The 13104-nt window shown below is 42.0% G+C and overlaps 1 protein-coding gene across 1 annotated transcript; it reads left to right on the top strand.

Annotated features, from left to right (window-relative positions):
- Positions 1-8489: 8489 nt before the first annotated feature.
- Positions 8490-12873, top strand: LOC147460528 (beta-glucosidase 34-like). The gene is made up of 13 exons (XM_086507892.1): positions 8490-8575; positions 9317-9389; positions 9477-9535; positions 9697-9772; positions 9846-9926; positions 10008-10095; positions 10204-10471; positions 10572-10690; positions 11319-11539; positions 11625-11656; positions 11731-11827; positions 12049-12151; positions 12510-12873. The coding sequence occupies exons 4-13, from the start codon at positions 9721-9723 to the stop codon at positions 12661-12663; spliced, it is 1215 nt and encodes a 404-aa protein (XP_086364018.1). The 5' UTR covers positions 8490-8575; positions 9317-9389; positions 9477-9535; positions 9697-9720; the 3' UTR covers positions 12664-12873.
- The last annotated feature ends 231 nt before the right edge of the window (positions 12874-13104 follow it).

Genomic DNA, 13104 nt, shown 5'->3' on the forward strand with positions numbered 1-13104 from the left:
GACGATGCGACTAGAAAAACATGGGTTTATGTCATGAAGAATAAATCCGATGTATTTTCCATATTTCAAAGGTGGAAAGCCTTTGTGGAGAATGAAATAGGTACCAAGGTTAAATGCCTCAGATCCGACAATGGAGGCGAATATTGCAGCCAAGCTTTTGAAAGCTTTTGTGCTAGCAATGGCATTCGGAGGCAAAGGACAACCCCAAGGACACCTCAACAAAATGGGATTTCGGAAAGGATGAATAGGACAATCATGGAACGAGCACGAAGCATGCGGCTACATGCAGGCCTACCGCTTGAGCTTTGGGCGGAAGCTGTAAGTACGTCTGTGTACTTAATCAATCGGTCACCCTCAACGGCATTGGATGGGGGAGTTCCAGAAGAGGCATGGATAGGTAAACCGGTGAATTATGCATTTCTCAAAGTGTTTGGATGTGAGGCTTTCATGCACATAGATAGAAGCCTAAGATCAAAGTTAGATGCAAAGTCCAAAAAGTGTTTCTTCATTGGCTATGGAGAAGGAGACTTTGGGTATCGCCTATGGAATCCTGAAGATGGTAAAATCTTAAGGAGTAGGGATGTAATTTTTAACGAACAAAATATGTACAAAGATTACTTGGAAAGAAAACAAACAAAAGAAACAGGTGATGAGTACATGGAGCTTGAGGACGGTGAAGACTCAAGGACTGCAAACGGTGACAATGTGCAACAACGTCAACCAAATGAGGAGCCTCAACCTATTCCCCGAAGATCTACAAGAGCAAGTAGACCTCCAGAAAGGTTTGTTCCTTCTTTCAACCATCTCTTGATCTCAGATTCTGGAGAGCCGGAATCATATGAAGAAGCTATGCAACATGAATCCAAAGAAGAATGGACGAAGAGCATGCAAGTGGAGATGGACTCACTACATCGCAACCAAACATGGGAGTTGGTTGAGTTGCCTAAAGGTAAGCGGGCACTTCAAAACAAATGGGTGTACAAGCTAAAGGAAGAAGAAGGTGGGAAGAAAAGGTACAAGTCTAGGCTTGTGGTAAAAGGTTTTTCTCAAAAGAAAGGTATTGACTTCAATGAAATATTTTCTCCTGTTGTAAAAATGAACTCAATTAGGCTTGTCTTAAGCCTTGTGGCTGCTCATGATCTAAATCTCGAGCAAATGGATGTAAATACGGCATTCCCTCACGGTGACTTAGAGGAGGAAATCTACATGCTTCAACCAAAGGGGTATGAAGTAAAAGGTAAGGAGAAAATGGTTTGCAGATTAAAGAAGAGCTTGTATGGTTTAAAGCAAGCATCAAGACAATGGTACTTGAAGTTTGATCGATGGATGTTGGATCATGGATTCACAAGATGCAACTCGGATCACTGCGTCTACACGAAGAATTTGGGAGATGGGAAATTCATCATCCTAATGTTGTATGTTGATGACATGTTGATTGCAAGTGCTAACATGTAGGACATCAAAGACCTAAAAGAGGAGCTGTCCAAATCTTTTTCAATGAAAGATTTAGGTGCTACAAAGAGGATACTTGGTATGAAAATATCAAGGGACAGGACGAAGAAGACAATAAAGCTATCTCAAGAAGATTACATCAAGAAGGTACTAGAAAGGTTTGCAATGCAAAATGCAAAACCAGTTTCTACACCTTTGGCTGGTCATTTTAAACTAACGAAGGATATGTGTCCAAAGACACAAGAGGAGATAGCCTATATGTCTAAAGTTCCATATGCTGCAGCAATAGGTTCTCTAATGTATGCTATGGTCTAGACAAGGCCAGACATTGCACATGCAGTGGGAGTTGTGAGTAGGTTCATGGACAACCCAGGTAAAGAGCATTGGCAAGCTGTGAAGTGGATACTTAGGTATCTAAAAGGGACAACAACAAATGCTTTGTATTTTGGAGGAACTGATATTTTTCTAGAAGGGTATGCTGATGCAGATATGGCAGGTGACAAAGATACTCGAAGGAGCACTACTGGCTATGTGTTCACGGTTGGAGGCACAGCAGTAAGCTGGGCTTCAAAGCTGCAGAAAGTGGTTTCACTTTCTACCACGGAAGCAGAGTATGTAGCAATGATGGAGGCAAGCAAAGAAATTTTGTGGCTTCACAGATTCTTAGAAGAGCTTGGATTCAAACAAGACAATTGTGTCTTGTACAGTGATAGCCAAAGCGCTATCCATCTTGCAAAGAACTCAGCCTTTCATTCAAGGACAAAGCACATTGAGGTGAGATATCACTTCATACGCACTCTTTTGGAAGAAGGATAGCTAAAGCTAGGAAAGGTGCATACAAGTGAAAATCCTGCAGACATGTTTACAAAGGTGGTCAACAAGGAGAAGTTGAGCTTTTGCTCATCTTCAATCGGCATTCAAGGATAAGAAGCCAGAATGGAAAGCAGTCACAGGTTTGGTTTGGAGATCAGTCTCCAAGTGGGAGATTATTAAGTATGGAGCCTGATTTACCCTTGTAATTTTTTGTGGTAAAAGCGCACATTTGTAAGGCCCCCATTATGAGGAGAAGCCATCGTGCGTGAAGGAAAATCACTCACCGGAAACCAAAATTTTCACGGACAAGAATCAGGGGCAACTTTAAAGGCCTCGGGGGCGGAGGCCCCCGAGACTTTTTTTCGCCGGAATATTCTTTTTCGCCGGAATATTATGGTCGGACGGCGGCCGGAAAGTGGTCGGAAAACAACCGGTCGGTTGGCCGATGGCCGGTAGTTAATGGCCGATGGCCAATGGTCGGAAGTCAATGGCCGGTGGTCGGTGGCCGAATTCAAAAGCGGACTTGTCTTCTCAAGGGCGGCCGCACATGGGCGGATTGGAGGGTCCGATTTGGACTTATTCGCACAAGGGTAGCTACACATGGCTGTCTCTCATAAGAGAGGGCAGCCCTTTTGGCCTATAAAAGGAGGCCATTTCTACACACATTTCATAGTGTGAAGTTGATGCAACAAGGTGAGTGTGAGGTGGTGAGAGTGAAGCAAGGCGGGAGCTCCATTAAGGGTATAATCCCTTTGTAAACTACTTCTTGTTTTTGAAGTACTAAAGCCATTAAGTGGCTGCTTTCCCGTGGACGTAGCCCACATTGGGTGAACCACGTATATCGTGTGTACTCTCTCTCTCTCTACTCTATAATCTCGTGTATATAAATTTGTCTCTCTCCATTAAGTAATATACTCAATTATCTATTTAGCTACGTCTTATTTCTTGACACCAATCCTTATGCTTCTGGACCTCTCAAAGCCATTTGAGGTCCAATGTAATGCTTGTGGTGATTGCCTTGGAACAGTCTTGCTTCAAGAAGGGCATGCCATAGCATATGAGAGCCGAAGGCTCAACACGGATGAGCGGATCTTAGGCATCTATGAGAAAGATCCGTTAGCTATTCTACATGCCCTTGACACATGGAAGCACTATCTATTGGGGATTCCATTCATTTTATGAATAGACCATCAAAGTCTCAACTGCTTCATGACGCAAATCAAGCTTTCCGACAAACAAATGAGGTGGGCAAATTTTCTTTCGCAATTTAATTTCCACATTTCTCACATTGCTGGTAAGCACAATCAAGTGGCTGATGCACTTTTACGACGACCAAAAGTTAATGTTGTGTGAATAGCAACTAACAATGATCTATCTGCTATGATAGATGAGTATGCTACTGACCTTGACTTTAAAGACATAATGTCAGCCCTTGCTTTGGAGAAGAAAGAGGAACCATTCACCTTGCAGGATGGTTATCTTCACCATGGCAATAGGCTATGTGTTACCCACTCCCTTTGTGAGAAAGTCATGTATGAATCCCATGCTCCTTCCTATGCGGGGCATAGAGGCATTCAACCTACTCTTCAAAGAGTAGAGACGTACTTTTATTGGCCTACCATGAAAGTGGACATACAAGAGTATGTTTCAAAATGTGTGGTATGCCAAAAGACCAAGTACGATAGAGGGAAGCAACTTGGATTACTCCAGCCGTTGCCAATTCCTAAGTCACCATGGGAGAGTATATCCATGGATTTTATCTTTGGATTACCCAAGTCTATCCATGGGAATACGGGAATATGGACAATAGTCGACAGGTTTAGCAAGCAAGCACACTTTATCCCTGTCAAGAAGATTATTAAGGCCCACCAAATGGAAATTCTCTTCATATCCTGGATTTTCAAACACCATGGATTGCCAACATCCATCGTGTCAGATAGAGATCCTAGAATGACCAGTCATTTTTGGAAAGGTCTCTTCGAAAATATAGCTACAAGATTGAATTTCTCTTCGGCCTATCATCCACAAATGGATGGCCAAAGTGAGATAGCTAATCTTACGATTCTTGATCTACTAAAGACTTATGTTACAGAAGTAGATCAATGCTCACAATGGGAAAAGTACTCACCTCTTGAAGAGTATGCATATAATAATACTATCTATACTTACAATGCTACATTAGAGTAAGTAATGTACATGTTTCTTTTAAATGATCAATGTTTTTGTCTTATAGGACTAATTCTCTCTTTATTGTGCACAAATTTAAGTAGTATGCATACTAAGAATCATGTTTGGGATGACGAAGTCTCTCAAACATCATGTACAATTTGTCACTCTACTTGGGAGGATGAAATGGACTAAAGAGCAAGACTAAAGAACAGACATGCTTGCAGTAGCTATGTCTCCCAAGCACCAAATGGATTAGTCATCCATCTTGGAATGATGTCGTAGGGTAAAAAGGGATCCTCTACCCGCTACGACAAATTGACTAATGACTATGACTTTATCTCTTTTACCTCATAGTTGAGGACGACTATGATTTCAAGAGAGAGGTAATGTCATTAAATCTAATATCTAACCAACCCAAATGATTTTCTCATATTAAACTGATCATTTAATGTGGGATAATAAACGAGGACATGGGTTAAAATATAACATGTGCTTACGGATCTATCTCAACACGGGGCCAATGGTAAAGGGGCTGAGCTTGACGTGGGAACCCGACCTAAACTTTCCTTTGACCTTAGGCAAGCTAGGGCTGAGCTTGAGGTGGGAACTCCACCTAAGGTGCTTGTCATGCTTGATGACCAAGGTACTTGAGGTACTTGTCATACTTAATGAAGAAGGTGCTTGAGAAGCTTCCCATGCATGAGGGGTAAGGTGCTTGAGTAAAAAAGAGACCCTACAAACTTAATAAGGAAGGTGCTTGAGAAGCTTCCTATGCATGAAAGTCCCAAAGTTAGGTAAATCTTTGACCTAACCTTCCACTCACCCAAAGGGCACCCCTTTTCTCAAAGGGCACATGGGACACATGTCAGACTCTCCCTAAGCTTAACCACATGGTGTGCTTGAATGCTATTGGTTGGGCTAAAGAGGGGTCCAATGAGCTTTTAGTTCCATCCAACAAATATCTAGGTATTTTCAAGCTCTCTCTCTCTCTAAGGGGTAAGGAGGACACTTGTCAAAAGACTACACATGTACTTGACTGCATGCTGCATGTGATTGGCTAGGGAGAGAGGGGTACAATGATCTTGAAGCATGTGGAAAATCACAACTCGTCTCAAGCAAGCAAGGGGGGTGCTAGGGGGATATACACGACACACACACACTCTCATTTTGTGGATGATTCTCACTTGGTGAAAGTCGAGGAACTCCATCTCCTTCTCCAAGCTTGTGAGAAGTGAGAGCCTACACCAACACTCTTGGCTATGGAATGCAAATCCAACCAAGAGCCATGCTTCAATGCTTAAGCTTGTCATCTTCCCAATCTTTATTACTATGCTATTATGTATGCTAGCAAGAAGAGTGATGATAAGTGAGGAATTATTTCTTTCTCCTATGGAATGTTTCTTCTTCCTCTTCCCTATCCTCATTCCCCGCTAGCTCTCTCCACCTTCGAAGGTGTTTGAGACCTTGGGACTGAGGCTTGGGATAGTTAATGCTTTCTACAAAGTTTATGTTATGCTTGTGATGCATGAAGCTTTCCATCTTGATTGCATCACCTAGGTCACAAGGAACACAAAGATTGTATTGTACCAAGTCTCTCTTGATGGGAGAAACTATAATACAAATGCCTATTGGAGGGGGGACCGGCTCCATATGAATCTGGTCCTCAACTATTGTCATGTTCTCTAAACTCTCTCTCTTGCAAAAGGATTTTGCATGCCAAGTTAACTAAGTACCATGTTATTGTTGCTACCATCACTTAAGTTCACCCGCTAGGCTCACAAAGAAATCTCTCAAAAGTGCTTTATTGTAATTTCCTAATTCAGCTACTTTCAAAGTTCATAGGCCATTTCCATTACAACCATCCTCTGGAAACAAAATGCCATTCTCTTTTGGAATGGCTTTATCTCTACAATCAAAATAAAGGAGATGAGAACAGAAAAATTATCCTGGCCTACTCATATGAATTTATGTGTGTAAGATGCCTAGTGATGCAATTGAAACTTACAAGTCACCACACTCACAATATCCTATGACTATGCATGCATGACATACTTGCAAAATAGATGGTGATACATGATTATATAGCCACTCTATAGATAATGAAAGCAACCAAAATTTACTATAGGTTGATTGAATTATGAAGGGTTGACCACTACACACAGCATGGAATGAGCTGGCCTACAATCTCAGTCTCACCTTTTTCACCAAAGACTCCTTATGCTTCACGATGAATGGACGTGGCACTTTGGATAAGAGCTTCATCTCTCAAGTGTGTTTTAGCAACTACAATCCTTGCAACCTGATTATGCCATTGTTTTCTAAATTAAGCAACCTTTTGATGTGTAAAGCACCTACATCCGTCAGCTTGCCTGGCAAGGCAGACTTTCTTCGGTACGTACCATTGCAATAGAACGAAATTATTAGGACCTTAGCCAACTGAGAGATTTACGAATGAAGCCTCTTCTCAATGCACCCGGTGGCACAAGCAGAGCCATGAAGCATGTGGTACGGTTGTATCTGCAAATTGCCGCAAGTGCCACGTTGCCATAGCCCTAGCTTGACTCTCGCCTTCCCCACACACGTTAAATGTATACTCGAGAATGTATACCAACTCTACTAAAACACAAACATGCACGTGTGAGGTACACATATATGTTGCTTTGCCTTGATGAATTGGTTTTTTTGGCAAGCCAAAAAGGCATGTAAAAATTTGTTCGCCTTTCTCCTTGTTCTCTAGGGCATGTTTTAACATGTCAATAATAACTTGGTACCTTACTTTTTGCACTGACTAGTACCAAGGAATTTCACTATACATGACATATATCACTGCTTCTTTCCGCTGCTCTCCCGAGGCACGACCTAGCTCTAAGGCCTGGGCCAATCAATTTCTAGTTTGTAGGGAAGAAAACAACCAAGATCAATGGCCACATATCTTGGTTTGTAGTGTGAATTTCCGATTGTAAATGAAAAATCTCAATTGTAATTCCAATGGACATGGTTATAAAACTTTGGAATGAATCCCAATGCCCTAAAAACAAGGTGAGATTTCACGATGGCTTTTCAAAAAGAAAATCAAGATATGAGAGAAATAAAAATACTATATATATATATATATATATATAGAGAGAGAGAGAGAGAGAGAGAGAGAGAGAGAGAGAGAGTCACAATCTTTTGTTCTTGTGAAAAAAGCTCTTTACTCTTTAAAAGCTTTAAAAATAAAAAAGTACACAAAATAAAAGCAATGTAGTCCCATCCTAAAAAAAAAGAACAATTATAAATTGTGTGTTCATGTTGAAAATAATATAAGATCAGCAATGACAAAAAAAAAAAAACAAGGCAAAGTCTTAACAAGTTCAATAAGGCTATGAAATGAAAGGGACCCATTTGACAAACTCTATCAACATTTAAGATGAATCTCCATCAAAATAAATAAGGCAAAGTCTTAACAAGCCCAATAAGGCTATGAAATGAAAGGGACCCATTGACAAACTCCATCAACATTTAAGATGAATCTTCATGTTGGCATTCAAAACATTGGAAAGATGTTTAACTCCACTCAACACTAAGGCTTCTTTTAAAAAGCCAAAAAAACTAGTTTGTTTTCACTACCTACGTATCTAGGATAAAGTGACGGACCAGGAGTGAGAGTGGACTAGGGAAAAGATAAGTTAGCTTTATCCAAAGCCTGTTAAAAATGAAAAATGGCCGGCTAAGTTTGGGCAAGAAGGTTCCATGCAATCGTGCAAGCGTACTTGCTACGGATTTGACTCCCAACGGACCCAACTCCCACGCGACGCACGTGCGACGAGGCTGGGGAAGGGATTGCTTTTAAGAAGGCTCAGTGCAGGTGGCTGCGCTTGCAGAAGATCACACGAAGTTCTTTGAGCTGCCGTGATTGCCATTTCTCTCATCTCACTTTGGTCGTACCGATGAGGAGCCTGCTCTTCGTTTCCCTGTTTCTGCCTCTTTATGTGCTCAGCTCCTCTCCTGCCGGCTGCCTCCTCGACTCCTCTGCAGGTAATTCAGCTCCTGATCGCCGCTTCACCTCCGTGATGCTACCGACTTTCCCAACAACACCCACATTGATCGCTCTTTCTTCCCCTTCAACTTCGTCTTCGGCGCACTCACGCTTGCTGTCAAGGTATGCTCCTGTGTCCTTATGTGATCATGGAGAGCTGGAAAGGTTTTTTTGCGGTGAATTGCATTGAATTAAAGTACATTTCCATCACTGTTTGGGCCTGCCCCCGCCGGTAATTAAGGTTGTATATTGCTCAGGCTGTGTCCGTATGTTAATTAGTGGAGGTAATGTCTTGTGCGTAGTAGCAAAACAAGCCTCGTCCTTCACCGTTTCTGCATGCCCCCCTTTGTCAGTTCTTTTGAACTTTAATCTGGCTACCACCTATAATGCTGCTGTTTCCCCTTACATTCTAGGTTCTGCTGCGGTGGTGCCCAGTCACAAGAAGATTTATAAATATTCTCATGTAGGAAAACGTCTTTTTCAGTGTTTTTCATACCATGCATAACATCATGAGCTTCTGCTCCAGATGCACCACAGACCTAGCTAGGTACGATTGGGGGCAGGGGACCACCGGCCCCCCCACTGGGCCGGCGGTCCCCTTCCCCCAACGTACCTAGCTAGGTATGCGGTGCCTCCCTCTCAGAAACTCATGATGTTGAGGTAAGTCACAATGTGGGAATTATTGTGTGAATTTGTCTAAAACTTCTTGTTAGTTGTGGCACCGCTGCTGAACCTGCATATCATGGTACTGTAATTGTCAGGATGGAATGCTGGGTTCCTGAGAAATCTATATTAGTCTTTACTTTGTGTCAGGCCTCTGTCAGGCTTCATTAATCATGAAGTCCCCATCTTTGATTGGCACAGCATGAAGGCTACGGCTCAATTAACATAGCGGAGAAGGCGAACAGCATTTGGGATGTGTATGCCCGCGTAAACTGTAAGTCTGTTTGTAATCTGTGTCAGTGAATTTGGTCAGGTTTTATGCAAGCATGCGACCCCAGTCTTGACTTTTGGTTTTGGGCAGCCACTGTTCTGGATTCAGTGCAGCCGGGCGATTGCGGGGACCAATATGATCGTTACAAGGTATGACTAATTAATTGAGAGGCTCGGACATGGCCTAGAGTAATACTTCCGATTTATCTAATTGGATGTAGGTAGAAAAATGTAATTGGTAAGAGTTAGTCGAAAATTGGAGCCCTGAATGGGCTGATGATTGAACACATGTCGTTGATGTGCATGCACAGGAAGATATAGAGATATTGGAACAAATGGGGATGGATGCATACCGGTTCTCTATTGCCTGGACACGAATCTTCCCCAGTGCGTAGATCTCATCTTTCTGAAAAGAAAACATCAAACCAAATGGGTCATCTTTCACCTTTGTTGTTTCCAGATGGTACAGGAGCAGATATCACTCCCAATGCAGACGCAATTGCTCATTATAATGAACTAATCGATCTGCTTCTTGAAAAGGGTACGAATTATCTTCCTGAAAAGCACCCCCGGATGATCCTTGTGTAGTAACCAAAACTTAGTTTTAATGCTTTTTGAGCAGGCATAGAGCCTTACGTCACTTTGTGGGCTGGAGATCATCCGCAAGCTCTCGAAGATGCATACAATGGACTGTTGAGTGCACGTTTCATGTAAGGGGTAGATTATATTACCTACTGCTTCAATACACTTTTGTCCCATGAAAGGCATGGACAGTTCTCTGATCTAAGAAAAGGGCTTAACATTTTATGATTATGCACAGATGATTTTGTCGTGTACGCAAATGCATGTTTCACAGCATTCGGTGACCGGGTGAAGTTCTGGATAACACTAGATGAGCCCAATGACTACGCAAGCCTGGCGTATGCATCCACACAGAGCCCACCAGGACGTTGCAGCAGCAATATCTTATCCTATTTGACGGTCAAATGCACCACCGGAAACTCTACGACTGTGCCCTACATAGTAGGCCACAATTTACTTCTAGCACACTCGGCAGCAGCTCGCCTCTACAAGCAGGAATACCAAGTGAGTACGCCTCAGTCGATGTATTTATGTCTGATTTAACTAGAGCTCAATCATTTATTGGTGGAAGAAATAATTTCCTATGTTTTTGCAATATTCTCAGGGGCAGCAGAAGGGCCTTATAGGCATAGCTCTCTGGTTCAAATGGTATGAGCCTATAGACAGTACCAGCATCAGCCATGTTGCAGCAGCTCAGCGTGCGCAAGATTTCTATTTTGGCTGGTGTGTCAAGTGGTCTTTACATTTCCTACGAAATGATAGATTGGTAGATACCTCAATGCTTGATTAATGCTGCAAGTTAAATACCTCAATGTCATATATGTTTGCATCTGATTACACGTATACAATATTGGACTCAGATTCCTTAACAATGACATAAGTATGTGGACACTTGACCTGTACATGAGACTTGTATCCTAATGTAATGTAATAAGCACAGGCATATTGCTCATATGTGGATATAGGGCCAGGAATGTAATTGACTCGGAATGTGCAAAAGTTAGTAACGCAATTACCACAGGCAGATTTCTTGTATGCAGTCTTAGGATCGATAAGAATGTGCAGAAGTTAGCATTTGCTGCCATCTTAATATTGAGAAGGAAGGCTTACTCTGTTCTTTCAAGAATTAAAGTAGTAGAGGAGGCAAGAGCCCTCAAACACCCATCTAGGGGCTCACTAGCTTCTGCTGATAATCCAGCTTCCATGGAGTAAGCCTTCAAGCCCAAGGTCAAGCTTACTACCATATATTGAGAGTGAACACCAAAGTAGATGTACCGTGTTATCACTTACTTATAACTGGCTAAAAATGCTGATTCTATTTGAAGATGCTAAACTGAAGTTCACTTATCAGGTTCATGGACCCGTTGAGCTTTGGGGACTACCCAGAGAGCATGAAGACTCTGGTGGGGCCTCGCCTACCAAGCTTTACATCGACACAAGCAGCAGAGCTGCGTTCCTCATGGGATTTTGTGGGACTTAATGCAGTCTCGGCCATGTATGCAGAGGACACCAGTTCTGTCTACCAAGATACTGAGCTTGGCTATTTTCAAGATGTCAGGGCTAACGTTACAGGTTCTCCACTCCCTTGCAGAAAGCTGCTGCTTTCATTCCTTACCTGATCAAATAGCAAATCATGATTGGGTTCTGATGATGGCAGACTATGATCTAGATGGTGTCGCAATTGGCGAGGTGAGGAGATAGATATTCTGGTATGGTTAGTTATATGCAGTGTCTGATATAGCAAAAATTTGGCATCCTTATAGGGGATCACAGAGTTCTCAGTACCATGGTGTATTATGAGAATTGTGGCGTATATGAGAGAGCGATATAGCAACCCACCCATGTATCTAACCCAGACAGGTATGGGAAGGACATTCATCTGCAAGCTTATCACACCAGTACTGCATGTATGCTGAACTATGGTAGCCCTGCTTGGGGATAAGTGTTGAGTGCTAATTTTGCATTGCAAGTTTCTTGTCCCCTTTCATGCATTACTATGTGTACATGATTGTATTCAATGTGAGCATCAACATGTTTTGCAAGTGCCAAGTAATTAATCAAGCAAGGGCTATATTGAGCAGGTTGGGGAATTCCGCTAGCGCCGGATATGGGAGAGAACCTAAATGATACGGCACGTGTGCAATACTTTCATTCATATTACGCAACTCTAAGCGAGGCTATCAGGTGAAATTCTGGTTGATTCACTCTTTCTTTTCACCGAACAAGTCGTGTGATCATCATGTTGTAAGGTAGATATCACAAGAAGTTTTAGACAAATTCACACAATAATTCCCACATTGTGATTTACCTCAACATCATGTGTACCTAGCTAGGTATGTGGTGCCTCTAGAGCAGAAGCTCATGATGTTATGCATGGTATGAAAAACACTGAAAAAGACCCCGTTTTCCTACATGAGAATATTCTTGTGCTAGAGCCTCAGCAGCTCTGAATTCTCCTCTTTCTAGTAATGTATAGCATGTGCTGACCTCCCTTATGCTTTGTTAAGGGAAGAGCTGACAAGTACATTAATTATATGCATAGGGATGGAGGTGATGTGAGAGGCATTTTTGCGTGGTCGTTAATCGATGGATTTGAGCTCTTCCAAGGCTTGGGCAATCACATCCAGACTTTCAGCCTCTGGATGTTACACAACTTTGTTTTGCACAATGTGTACAATGTTTTTTTGGCTGGTTAAAGGCCTTAGTATTCATATGGGTCCCTTTAAAAATTACAAAGAAAGAAAGAATTTCTTTTCAAATGCTATTTCCCAAAGCTGTTGTCATCTTTTTAGGCATGGTTAAGTTCACGAGAGCGGATGAAAGATATTAAAAAAGGAATGTGCCTTCACTATGGAGGCTGTCTCCATCTTCTATCTCACAAAAATAATAGCAAGCCTTCTCCCCCTTGGAAGAGCATCTTTGTCGTTCACTTTTCAATACAAAACATGAATCGGTGATTAAATTGAATCCTAAAGCTATGTACTCAACAACACTACCACTAACTACACTACAACTCATTGGACGTCAAAATCGTATAGAATAAATTTTACAAAGCTACCTCCATTCCTTGTGAATGAAGAGAGAGGTGGAAGAAGAGTACAAGGGTTGCCGTCAACTCTTGTGAATTTAACTGTGTA

This window comes from Adiantum capillus-veneris, chromosome 3, assembly GCF_014529385.1.
Source record: "Adiantum capillus-veneris isolate H3 chromosome 3, ASM1452938v2, whole genome shotgun sequence".
NCBI lineage: Eukaryota > Viridiplantae > Streptophyta > Polypodiopsida > Polypodiales > Pteridaceae > Adiantum > Adiantum capillus-veneris.